At 45.7% G+C, this 14,189-nt stretch overlaps 1 protein-coding gene across 2 annotated transcripts in view; it reads right to left on the bottom strand.

The window, feature by feature from the left end:
- Positions 1-7,670: 7,670 nt before the first annotated feature.
- vti1a (vesicle transport through interaction with t-SNAREs 1A) overlaps positions 7,671-14,189 on the bottom strand; it is a 36,575-nt gene continuing 30,056 nt past the window's right edge. For both annotated transcript variants that reach the window (XM_060035969.1, XM_060035970.1), the window contains one exon: positions 7,671-9,341. In XM_060035969.1, the coding sequence (XP_059891952.1) occupies positions 9,033-9,341 (309 nt within the window). In that variant the 3' untranslated portion in view covers positions 7,671-9,032. The remainder of the gene's footprint in view (positions 9,342-14,189) is intronic.

The raw sequence follows: 14,189 nt of genomic DNA on the forward strand, positions 1-14,189 counted from the left end.
TGCAAAGAAATACAATAATAACTGTCAATAACGCTATCTCCGCCACCTTCCAGAACTCTCAGTGATGTTGCTTCGGCTAACCTTTCCCGCGTGCGTCGACTAAGCTTTCCCCTCAACATGTTGTCCGCAAGCATCTGCTGCCGGCTCCAGCAGCCATTTTGAGTTGTGTGTCACCTACATCCGAATAAAAACCGACACTTGGCCTAACGTTGCTTTAAAATCCAAGTTAGTCGTTTTTCACAGGAGGTCTTTTGGGTTTTTTGTCTCTCCAATTTGTATTTGTTTTGAACAACTTCAGTACATCGTGTACCCATTTAAAACAAGCAGATGTTTGACATTGTTTTTATATAATTGAAAAAGACAAGAAGATGGGCAAGGGTAAATACGACTTGTAAAAATAAAGGCTTCTTCAGCCTCGTTGTACCACGTATACAGCCACTCTGAAAAATGTCTGCTCATTTGCAGCGCTTTGGTTCTCAGTTAGCATCATAATTCTGCTGTATCATCACCATCACAGCACTAAAACTTCTAATGTTTTCTCCCGGGGTGAGAAGGTAGCACCTCTCTCTCTCTCTCTCTCTCTCTCTCTCTCTCTCTCTCTCTCTCTCTCTCTCTCTCTCTCTCTCTCTCTCTCTCTCTCTCTCTCTCTCTCTCTCTCTCTCTCTCTCTCTCTCTCTCTCTCTCTCTCTCTAGCTCTCTAGCTCTCCTTTTTGTTTAGCTTTTTCCAGGGTGCAAAACAATAAAAGCCCCCCCGCTTTTATTGTTTTAATATTTCAGCACCTCTGATCCGGTACCTCTTTAAAACACCCATGGTGCCCTGGCTCCTCTCTCTAGTCTCCCGTTTTCCTTCTGAAACCTCTTCTCTTGAACCGACTTCTCTGTTCCAAGCTGTTTGCTTAGCCCACACACACACACACACACACACACACACACACACACACACACACACACACACACACACACACACACACACACACACACACACACACACACACACACACACTAACTTTACTCTGTCTGTGGGTCAGCCAAAGGTCAACAACACACATTCTTTTCTGCATGTGTAGAGGTTTAGAAGGGGGTGTTTTTGCTATAAATAACTAAATAAATAAAAAGTTGAAATAAAGCCAATATTATTGTATTTCTGAGACTTATTTTAGGCATTAGAGTTTGGATCATGATCAAACATTTCTGATGGAGACTTGATTATGCTTTTAAACAAATATAATTTAATAAAAGAATTCAGTATTAAAGAATAAAGACCTGCGTTTTTTGTACATGGGGAGTAATAACGTTACCTTTACCGGTTAAGTTTTCATTTTTTATTGAACATTTTGCAACTGCAAATTATGATTATTATTTGATGTTATATTAGATTAGCCCAAATACACGTTTGCTGAATCATTCTTTTTAACATTGTGATCATTTTAAAATTAATTTTACCGAAAAACATATCATCATAATGTTGAATTATAAAATAAAAAAAACTCAAACATCAAAGTAATTAGTTTGATGTTGGACTAAAGCAGGGGGCTTCGATGAGCTGTATGATCATTACTTTCTAGAGCCTTGTTAGGAGAATAAAACCACTACCTTGTAGAGGCTAATATCCCACTAAAGGTCTAATTATGAAAGAAACCCCTCATTTTGCGCTAACATGATAAATATCGTCTTGTGTCCTCAGTATGGACCTAACAGGGTATTAAGTCGGAATAACACAAGATCGTAGTCGGGAAGGCTTTTTCTGAATTACTTCCATAGAGGATATTATTTGACACATTTCACACATCGGTAGACGGCGACTTTCATTTCCACCAAACATTTCTCAGACTACATTGCTGAACTGCCCTCGCTGAAGCGCCACTTAACTTAAGCTAACATTGTGATTTGGATTTTAGCGGATGAAAAAAAACAAAAATGGAAAAAACACCTGCCGATGCACAGAGATACAGAGATTGGCGGGGAAACCAAACAGGCTGAGGGGTGTTCACACAAACACACACACACACACACTCAAGTCTGTTGGTTCAGCTCGTTCCATTGAGGTGGCGTATGCTAGCCAGCCATTGTGCGAGTCGGGCCTTTTGTCAGAGCGGCCTGAAACTAGAGATTGCACCTTAGCTAGCTCAGTTCAAGCGTAAACAGTGTTTTCTTTGCACTTCGGTATACACTGTTGCCAGTGGACCCCCAAATCCTTGGGCAAGCTGAGTCCTAGGGTGTCAAAGATAATGGCGATTTATTGCAGTCCGGGGCTTTCTCATTGCACCCACCCCCCCCCGCTCCCCCCGAACCCTTCCTTTACCAATCGAGCCCCTTCCCCACCCTGCCTCCCCCTTACTCAAACAGATTAAAATTAAGCCGTAAACATGTGAAGATGGAATTAGCACATTTAGCGAGCCTCCTCTTCCCCCCATTCCCGTGCCCGTCCCCGCCACCACCACCACCGCCGCCGCCGCTGATCCCTGCTGCCGAACGAGGCCGCAATTTTAATGACTCGCGCCGTTTTTGAAGTCCACATGAAAAAAAAAACGTCGCCCGCCGTTTGTGGCGGCGCTAGATATGGCGAGGGCCACGGCCGTGATCGGGGGGAGGGGTGGGGGAGATGGGGGAGGGGGGGGGGGGGGGGGGGGGGGAGGCAGCCCATGCCGCCGACTCGGACTGGGCTCTTCGATAGGATCGGTGTCATTTTCCTCTCCACGATAAGACGGCGTGCTGACAAGACGCGATTAGGCGAGGAAACATCATTATTGTGGCGTCTTTCATCCGCCCGGAGGGCTGGCGATAAACAGCTCACCCGCCGCCACGCTTCCTGAGAGCTAAATGTTATATGTTGCGAGCGTTTGTTGAATATATATTGAGAAAATATAGTTTCCATCTAAACACGGTTATATTTTTATCACACTTTCTATAATCACGTCTTTTTTTTCCTTGTTCAAAATAAAAAAGGTATTTGGTTTTCCTAAAAAATGTTTCTTGTTAAAAAAAGGACAAAATAAAAGTCTCCTTTTCTCTGCAGTTGAAAACTCTGGGTGGTGAAATATTAAAGTCTCAACGCTCGGTCCCATTAACCAAACAATTATCAAATAACTTCATATTCTTTTTGAAACACAATACAACACTCGGATTTTATCAGCCCACAAAAAAATGACGCTATTTATTATGCTATACCTCGAGGAAATCCACTTTAGCAAACTGTCCTTATGAAATAGAGATGATAGAAAATATGCTGAAATATTTAAACGACATTGTAGAACAGAGTGAATAAGCTAAGAGTGGAGCCTGCCATGAGTAACTCAAAGATTTTCCAAGACTTATACAGGTCATGCATGTTATGGCTTATAAACACTGCATTTTGCACCAACACTGCACTTAATAAATATTCGATTACGGATTTTATTTTTATTACCATTATTCGATTTTTATAATTAGTATTATAGTTATTGTAAAGATATTTAGCTATTTATTTTGAAATAGAATAACTTCAATGGAAACTCCAGAGGGAATAAAGGTGTTTATCTATATTTTTTCCTGAATATTTCAAAAGGATAAAAAGAAGAAAGACGATAAAAATAACTATTGTAGAATATTGCATGAAAATAACTTTGCTCATTGTTATTAAAACTATATCTGTATAATAATTATATTTTATGAAAATACCTAACATTAAATATAAGTAACATCATTATTTCGTTTTCATAACAATATATATCAATCCAAACATAATATAAACAATGAAACTCCTTCGCTGACATATGGAATATACAAAATCTCAAAATTAAACTCAACATATAGAGAAATCGAGAGGGTCTGAAAGCGTCACGGAGAAAACACATGACTGTGGCTGTGTAAACAAAAGGTTGTGGGTAAACACACGCGTCATATAGGAGCGGAGAGAGTGATCAATATAAGCGGTTAACCGGCGTTGAGTGTTCGCCTGGAGGAGGTTAAGTATCCGGCACCAAAAGACCCGCTCGGTGTGATCTGCGGAGCGACCGGCGAGAGAAAGAAAGACTGAAGAAGGGAGAGAGGGAGGGAGAGAGAGGGAGGGAGAGAGAGGGAGAGGGAGAGAGGAAGGCCAGGCGGAGATGGCGGGGGAGAGATAGAGTGGTGGTGGGGAGCGGCGTGCGCTCTCTGTTTCCAGGCCACTCCAGCGCTCGCGGACGCCCAGCAAGACTCAAAGACGCTGCCGGCATCAAACAGGGAACCGCGGGCACTTTTTTTTTTTTTATGTTTACGACAAATATTTATTTATTTCCCCGGCCCACCCTACTCTACTCTACACTCACACACACCCTATGCCACAAACACATAAACACAAGCGGATGCATAAGCGCACAAAAACACACACACACACACAGTTTATCTTTTTGTTTGTCAGCGTCCTGCTACCTCTTCCTCCCTCGGCGTGTTGGAGATGGGTGCTCATCACACACTCCCCTGCACTGCACACAACCTGCGCCTCACAAACAAACACCAAACACACAGCCTTTTGCTTTTCATGCCACGGCAGCTAGGAATCAAACCGCCGTAAAACAAATTGATGTAGTCTTTAATAGGGCCCCGACACATCATCACAGGGGCCTCGGGGGCCCGCCTCGGTGACAACTGCAGCGCTGCCTAGCTTAGCTCTGCACTAGCTAATGCTTTGACAGTTCGCTCAATGATTTATCAAAAAATAAATAGATAGCCAGACGGGAGCGCGCAGAGAGAGAGAGAGAGAGAGAGAGAGAGAGAGAGAGAGAGAGAGAGAGAGAGAGAGAGAGAGAGAGAGAGACTGTAGAGTAGAAAGGCCAGTGGATCAGGAGCAAGGCGCTGGCAACTTTGATTGACAAGGTCTAATCAGCTTATCCGGGTGCTAATCAACTTGATGACCTGCGGTGCAGCTCTCTACCTGCCACGCCGTGAACTTTGGGCCAGTCGGGGGTCCCCCTGGGGGCCGGGGCCCGCACTCTCCTCGCTCTCTGTCTGTCTCGCTCTCCCTCTCTGCTTATCTAAATGGCGGTGAAATCAATCCCCAATGAGCTGTTTTCATTTGGAGGCATCGATCGCGATGGCCACCGAACACAGGGACCGTCGCCCTTGGAAGATGCCGCTCTCATCGCCATGGCGCCCTAGCGGCTCTTTAAGATGCAGAGCAGCTAGCTTACCGCCTCCTTCTTAGCTCTCTGCTAACCCTGCTGCCTTCCTCTGGCTAGTGCAGCACAGCCTTACTCTGGCTAGCTTGGTGCATACTTTTGTCTAGCATAGACTCACTCTGGCAAGCTAGCTGCTAATCTCTGGCTAGCTAGTTGCTTTCTCTAGCTAGCTTGGAGCCTTCCTCTCGCTAGCGACTTGTTTTTGCTCCAACACTATGATTATACCCCCGACACGTGTGTGTGTGTGTGTGTGTGTGTGTGTGTGTGTGTGTGTGTGTGTGTGTGTGTGTGTGTGTGTGTGTATGGTTTGCAGTGAGAAGAATGAATGAGGTGTGATTAAGCAACCTTTTAAAAGTTCACGATGACAGGATTTGAAAAAGGGGGACTTGCTCAGCATCTGTTGATCTTAGATCGTCAAGAAGTATTGTTTGGAGTTTTTTTTTTTCTTTTTGCAATTATTTGTTTCTTGTTTCTTTTGTAACATGAATAATAATAACTCGTTCTCAAAAGTTCCTCTCCTGTGTGCCTTGACCCAGCTTGGTTCACTCATCTTACTTGGTAATGGACAATCTCTTGGAATAGGTATGAAAGGCTACACACAATATTTCAAAATTAATGAACATGGAGAATTCTGAATTTCATTAAAACTGCCTCGACCCCTGCTCTTCGTAAAAAATACAAACATACGGCTTGAACATAATTAAAGTAGTGTACAGCCACAGGAGTCAAAACTAGTGAAGCAGTCTTGTTTTACACTTTTACGCATGTTTTAAACACCAGAATCGGTAGAATCAGTAGCAACATGGTCTGTTTAGTGTGTAAACCCTTTAGGTATATATGTAAACGTTTGATTTATAAAGTATGTTTAGTTATGTACGGTCAGGTATTTATGAACTGCAAAGAGTAACTGAACGATGGAGATCAAATAATTATACAGCTACAGCAGGTCAAATTACTGTGTGCAAAACAGTTTATGAAACTAAATCTCTATATGGTATCAGTGGACTATCGTCTGCAATAATCATTAAAACAGATACTTAACTCAAAAGATAATCATCTCAAAATTAAATATCCTACAGAAGAACAGAGACGAATATTGACATTTTCATTGCTGCAGTCCATTTGCAAATAAGCAATCGAAAGATCATTCAACCTCCTCAAGAACCTTTTCTGAAAGCTACCAAGTCTCTGATTACAGACCAGGCCTGCCTCCAAATTTGGGCATCTGCCCCCAACCCCCCCCCCCCCCCCCCCCTCACTGCATCCCCTCCCATCCCATTTGGAGCGTCTTTAACAGGGTTAGCCCTGGGGTCCACGCCGCACTAACGCAGGGGCCCTTTAAAGTGTGCGCGCTACAAGCTGATGAAGTTGTATACTTTATTTATGAGACAAACAGAGGAGCGCTAGATTCAAGAGGGGGGGGAGCCGGTGGTAAATATCTCCCTGGGATCCTCATCAATTGGACGGCTTGCAACGCCTTTTGGCAAACCCTTTGTGTGATAAATACGGATGAGAATATATATAAACAGATATAAAGCGAGTAAAAAGTAGATGTGCAAATTGGTAGATAAAAAGTCAAATAATGAATTAAGTAAATAACATAGCTTATAATAAATGATTATATTAACTTTTGTCATTCTTATTCTTCTATGTGGCCCCGTAGTGCCTGGTGATAGACATCTCACCGTTGACGGGCAGAGGAAAAATGAATGTAAAAAGGAGAAAGTCTTTGTTCCACATCTACTTCTTTGAAATAGAAAATGCCCCTCTCCCTACAGTGCGTCCCCACCCCCCCCACCCCCGTCACAGTGGAGAACAGAGACGATCACCTTTGAATTTCTGCTCTAACGACCGTTTTAGCCTCCCTGTGCTGGGAGCATCCGTCTCAGAGCTGTAGTGGTTAGCAAGGACACAAATACACCAGTCTGACTGGAGACCTTTAACCAACCAACCAACCAGATATATACACAAGCATATAGGTGGATGAGTTCATGGATGTATGAACATAGACTCAAATGAATGTTAACATATATATATATATATATATACATATATATTCATGATACCACTGCTCTTTTTTGATTGTTGTGATTTATTATCAATTGCCATCAAAACTGTTTAAAATGAAATATCTATTTCTCTATCTTTGTGTATATAAATATAACCACATATATACACTGAGAAACGTATACACAGTTAGGGGATTGATAGTTGATAATAAACCACACCCATCCAAACGAGCAGTGGTGCCGCTGCAACACTGCCGGAGCCAGTGTGTTGTGAGGCCTTCGTCTGCCCGGCGCGTCCCCCCGACCCAGAGTGTGTTCAGGGTGTGCAGCGGAGCGCGGGGCGGTGCGCCGGGCGGCCAGGGGGAAGACAAGAGGTCAGGGATTAAACCCCGCGACTCAAGGGCTTCCCGAAGAACGCGCCGTCCACAGCAGGAGCCGCACGGGGGCCAAGTATGAGCGAATAGCGGGGGGGGGGGGTCCCGGCGTCAAACAACATTGTTCTAAGCTAGCCATGCGGAGGGCTCCGGCGGAGGGTTCAGAGGGCGCCCGGACGGGGCTCGGGCTGGAAGGGAAGCCTCGGCGCCCTGGAGGTAGCCTTTCTCCGCCGACGCTGTGGCCGGTCCGTGACCTGCGACCCCGCCCCGGCTCCGGTGTCACCACATCATAAACCCGCCCGCTCGACTGCAAAAACACACGGCGGAGCTCGGGGCTGAAGGCTGCGGCTCGCGCAGGAACCAGCACGCCACAGAGGAGGAGAGAGCGGATATGGCGCGATCGGGATCGTAAGCGAGGCGGGATCAGGATTGGGAAGGCGCGTCTGAAAACAACACTTTTGGGTTTTTTAGGGGCCCGGGTATTGCATATTGTATTTATGAATATGTGAATGCGGGCCCCGGAAAGAACATGAAAAGCTGGTGGCCTGCGTGCAACCCTGCCTTGACTTGAATTATTAAATCTGTGAGCCAGCCACCTCCCTATTATAGTGTAAATTGACAAACTTTTGGAAACTGCATCGGAAAGCCGAGAACGGCGGTTGATACTTGAAGAAGGGGCTTTGATTTCTCTCTGAGGAATACGCTCTGCCTCCATAATGCGAGAGGACTGACAACACGAGAGAGACACGGGAAATATGCTAACTGCTTCAATCTATTCAAGTTCGAAATTAGCCTTTTTCTCCTATTTTAAGATATAACCTTACCTTGATAACAAGCGAGGGGAAAAAAACATGATTTGTGTCTGATTGTCTTTAGCTTTTTTTCAGACATGGTTTATTTAGAGGCTGTTATTACAGTTGATGTTTATTTTCTTCCGGAGGAACGCTGACTCTGGTTATTTCCATAGACCTGCTGTCTGCAAGCATGCAAGAAAATCACACGCTCACAAACACACACACACACACACAAACACACACAGGCAAACAGACTCACCTCTGAGCACGCACACACACACACACACACACACACATAAACACATGCACATCCCTAAACAGACACAAACACATCCGCAAACACATATGCGAACAGACAAATGCAACACAGACACACTAGTAGCCCCAGAAATAAATGCATGAATTTTCTTGGGGTGGTGGGGGGAGGGGGGGAGGAAAGGATGTGAGCTCACTATGTCGTCCATACACCTCTCCCTCTCTCTCCCTCATCTTTGATGTTCCCCTGAAAATGTCACCAGTCGTCAAGGCACGAGGTGGGATTTCTTTTCCCAAACCCCATCATACCAAGCTCCCCTACACACACACACACACACACACACACACACACACGCACACACACTCCCCCCACCAAATACACAATTACACTCACACACACAGGTCTGTGTATGAGCAAGACAATCTGCTGTCGCTCGCTCTTCTCCACCACTATCTTACCCCACATCAACTAACCCCCCCCTCACCCAAATCCTTCACAGAAATACACCCACACAAACGTATATATGCATCACTGTGTACCACACACCCACAGTTGAACATCACACACGCACACACACACACACACACGCGCCACACACGCGCCACACACACACACACACACACACACACACACACACACACACACACACACACACACACACACACACACACAGCTCCAGTGGACTTACCAGTCTCCACGGCGATCTGGTACCCAGCCTCCAGCCTCCTGGAAGATCTCTCCAGCTTCTCTGTGTTGTCCAGTAGATGGGCTCTCTGTAACCACACAGAGGTACCAATAAAGTTACAAGGATCCAAACTGATACAAAATGCAAACCCGACTGACAGTTCATCATTACTGAGGAGGCAAAACCTGTTGAACAAGGGGTTATGGACGTATGGATGGATAGAGAAAAAGACAGACAGCTGGGAAGACAGCCAGGCATACTGGTACAGAAAAAAACAGAGCAGTTTGGCAGGTGGACATACAGGCAGATTTGGAGACAAGCAGGCAGTGAGACACACAGACGAGGTGGTGGTGACATTAATGCAGAGTCCCTGGCGGTGAACAACGGTCTTTGTCGTGGTAACAACAAGAGACCATTGCAGGCTCAACCTGTAAACTGCATCACTGTCACGGTGTGTGCATGAGAAGAACGTGTGTGTGTGGAGCACGTGTGCTATTAAGGTCCATCTCTCCCATTGCATCCTCACCTCCTCTGGTCGGTTATATAATAAAATTTAGGTTTAAATTTCAAGGATATAGCTTGAAAAAGATAAATAATAATAATAATAAAGATAACACAGAGTTCAATATGAATCTATTCACACCGATGTATTCATGGTGATATTACTCGATGGGGAATATAATGTGTCTGCTTCGTGGCCAAAGCCTTGACCAGTGAGTCAGCTTCAACAGTTCTCTCTCTACTTATATGTCCCTCTCAGGTACCCATACCGAATGCATCGCCTCAGAGCCGTTCAATGCAACAACCTCAACAGAACAAAGCAGTGCTGGAACACTCCCCGCGTAGAGAGAGAGAGAGGGAGAGAGAGAGAGAGAGAGAGAGAGAGATCCAGGAGGGCCGGGCTGGCCCTGACCGGACCCACTTGACCCCAAGTTTGGACGATAGACGTATGAAATCTAATCGTATCACGCTAAAGCAAAGACTGCTTTGGCTTCATTTCATGCACAAAAAATAAAGAAAATAAACACGAGCACTAAATCAGGTAGTAGAGCCTCCACTGGGGGTCGACTTCATATCTATAATCGAGCAAAAGACGGCATGATGAATGTCTCTCCACCACAAGAATCTCACACCCTGGTCCCCTCGCTTCCGTTGCCTTATTCATGGCGATCAACAATGGACAAGGTTGTCCATTAAAAGCCCTGGATTATGAGATGCATCAAGGAATGCCGGCTCTCATGAACATTGAATTGTTTATTTATTGGGGCTGTTTTTTAAATGTGCATCAAGTTTATTGCCGAGGTCTCTGGAGAGAAACCACGGGCCCTTCTGATGGAAAAAGTTCTGGTCGCTGACAATATCGCAGTCGAAAAACACACAAGGAGTTTGTTTCTGTTTGTTTCCCACCGCTGGATTCCTCCACGACGCACGCAGATGCACGAGAAAAGCCCCAGCGTTTAATCGATGGCCTTGGAGCGTTCTGCAGAAGATGTGACATCTTCTTTTATTACCCATGTCTGCGTGGATCCTCCGCAGCCAATTACCCAGTCAGTGCATCAACATAGCAGGCCTGACACAGGGTTCATATATGAAGGTGTGCAGATAAAGGCTCGCGTTTCTCTGTTGCCCTTAAATATGTCTTTGTTTGGTTACCTTTATTGTAGCGTCCTAGGTAAATCAAATGAAGATGATAATGAAAACGGGTTGTTGATGAATGGGACAGTGCAGGCATGGGATCGGAATACATGGAGAGCCATTTAGTATTAAGGTGTTTCCATATAAACTCCAGCCACGGTATGATTAATACAATTGACCTGTTTGGTATGGGCTAATCATATAGAAGTAAAAAAATAGGAAAAGCCCTAGTTTTATGTTTTATGTGCATCTATCCAATTGTATACAGATCATTTTCTCATTGAAACAGTAAACAGAAGCACTCCGCTCGGTCGGAATTGTATAATGCATCTTTTTCACTTTCCTCCTTACAAAATATCTTAACCTTTATGACCTGTTTTAATAAAAGCCGGCTTATATCCTTTTCAAATGTACGCAAATCCTTTCTGAGCTCCAAGGAATCCAAATATTTCACAGATTTTAGAAATATGTACAACCCTGCAATCTTTAGGCACCATTTTATGTAACTAATATAATCAATAGGGTAATGATGACCTACATTGGATGATCTGGTTTTGTGTGAAAAAAACAAGAAGGTTTTTTACCAAGGTCACCCCCAATGAACAGCACATTTATTTTACGCTGCCATTCCAAACTGCCAAAACAAATATTCTGCAGTTCCCAACTCAAACATCTCCCGACATTTTTGATGACCCTTCTGATTTCCTAATGTTAACGCATTCTGAACTATCAGAGGTGACTAGCTTGAACGTTGAAAAACAAGCAGATGATTGACAGGAGGCGGCTTCTGATCAGCCTATGAGGAGGCGGCAGAGGGGCGGGATCAATCTCCGGCTGTCACACACGCAGACCCGATAATCACTCAGAGGAAACCAAACTGAGACACAAAATAAGAAAGAGGGAAACAAGTCAATGACACTTTTTGAAAGTTTGACAATCAGAGAGGGATGGGAAAGGAAGAGATGGAGGCGAGGGAGAGGGGAAGAGAGAGACGGGGAACGAAATAGAGAGAGTGAGGGTAGAACTGGGGTGAAGAGATGGAAGGATGAGGTGATAAAGAAAGAGACCTGCCTCATCTTCCCTTGCTAGCTCTCATTTCTTTCCCTTCTCGCCACTGACAGATGTCATTTAAAATTGCAGTGATGTGTTTTAATAGTTGAAGGACTGGCAGAAATGGGTGGGTGGATGGATGTATGGTTGGAAGGATGGGTGGCTGGGTGAGTGAGTGAGTGGGTGGATGGATGGTTTGAGAGATGGGTGGATGGATGGATGGCTGTTGGAATGACTGAGTGGGTGGACGGCTGGTTGGACGACCGGTTGATGGGCGGCTGGCATCAGGAGACGACGTAGGGTTGGCGTTTGTGAAGATGCTTGTGCAGGAATATTGGGTTTGGCAATCGCACCGGCGGTGTTAGCATTAGCCGTAGCTCTTCCCCGCTACTGGGAGAGGAGAGGGGGTGCCGGGCTTGAGGTCTTTTAATGAGCCCCTCTGGAACAACCGAGGGTAGCGTATTGGCATGCAATGCTTAAGCTAATGCACCTCGACCGCGGTTGGCGCGGCGGTGTGTGCGCGGGCGCCCGGAAGCGCGCGGCAGCCCGAGATACTGACAGTAGAAGTGCTCCGTGGCGGTGGCGGCGGTGGCGGCGGCGGCGGCGGTGGTGGAGCTGGTGGTGGTGGCGGCTTCAAAGCGCTGCGGTGATTAGCATGTTATCATTACCATTCGGAACACCGCTCTTCCCCCAACTCCCCCTCGGCAAAGGTGACACGTCTCGCTGCGGCGGCCGGCAGACGAGCTGCGACAGGAAGCCACTTCAAAGCTGCCCCCCCCTCTCTCCCCCACCCCCCTGAATTTCCCTCCGTATTCTACCCCATTCTGTTGTCTTTCAGGGCAGAGAGAGCGAGAGCAAGAGAGCGCGAGAGAGAGAGAGAGAGAGAGAGAGAGAGAGAGAGAGAGAGAGAGAGAGAGAGAGAGAGAGCTGCGTGGGGGGGGTGGCGGCGTTGGCTGGCTGGTGGCGGTAACACCATATGTGCGTGTGATCATTAGAATAGCACGTCTCGGGGTTTGACGGTGACAACACCTGAAGGAAGGGGTGAGGGTTCGCCTTGCACATCTCCGGGGATGGTACGCTGGACGACCCCTGCCTACTGGAGAGATGAGGGGGTGACATTGTGAAAAGTAGCGGGCAAACAACTTGTTTAATTAAAACTGAAAACACAATGCAGCCCGTTTCAGATGTTGCCAGTCGGTACTGATGTCTGTGGTGTCGCTTTGACAAAAAGAAAAACACCACCTTCTGCCGAAAAACAACGGGACTCCTGCCGGGGAACAGGTTTGTACCGGTTTGTACCGTTTTTTGGAACATAAACAAAAGGTAAAAAAAAAAAAAAAAAAGGGTTGGATCGCGTTCCCCGAACACCCACCACACATCCTGTTCCACCGACGCCAGTGACGCTGCAAATTAACCAGCGATATGAACAAAACCGGTTCGAAATGACGAGCGACTGCTCTTTCTAAAGTTGCAAACAAAATGTTATTTAGACATATATTATGCTGGTTTACAAGATTTGTTCAACATCCATGGCTTCCATCTGTGGACATGGTGCCGATCAATATCCATCCATCATCTCATTCAATCAATCAATCAAATCAATCAACCAATCAGTCTAGGTTCCCCTTCAATTCCATGATTTTCCGTTCCAAGAACAAACAATTTCCAAAGGAAATGAAAGTGCCAAGCGCTCTTCCAGGATTGCGTTCCCCAGTTATCAACAAACTCCCCTCCTACAGGAAACAGCCTCCATCAATAATAACACTCCCCAACAGGAAAGCTTCAGCACAATCAGAGAGAGGAGAATGTAAAATGGCCGACGTTTCCAAAACGAACAGCTCCTACAGTATGTATTGAGGCTCGACCCCTACGGATCTCCTTGAAGGGGCCCGAGGGAAGGACGATATGAGGACATATGGAACAATCCACTTAGATAAAGTAGCCTCCCCACACCAACACACACACACACACACACACACACACTCACACCCCTACATTGAGCGTGACGCACGTGAGGACTGCTTGCCTCAAGCTTCTCAAAAAAGAGGAAAAAAACAAGCCAGGATCTTATCGAAATGGTATCTCGTCATCCGGTGCGGCAGTCTTCCAGCGACAATGCAATAAAGAAGCATAATGGCGCGTCTCGTAGGTTCACCGGCGTGAAGCCCTCTCACTTGTTTATGAATGTATGCCTTTTTATCTGACACCTACATTCTGAACAAAGACCTTCTTAGAAGCCGCCAAAATGAGG

The sequence above is a fragment of the Gadus macrocephalus genome, chromosome 18 (assembly GCF_031168955.1).
Source record: "Gadus macrocephalus chromosome 18, ASM3116895v1".
Classification (NCBI taxonomy): domain Eukaryota; kingdom Metazoa; phylum Chordata; class Actinopteri; order Gadiformes; family Gadidae; genus Gadus; species Gadus macrocephalus.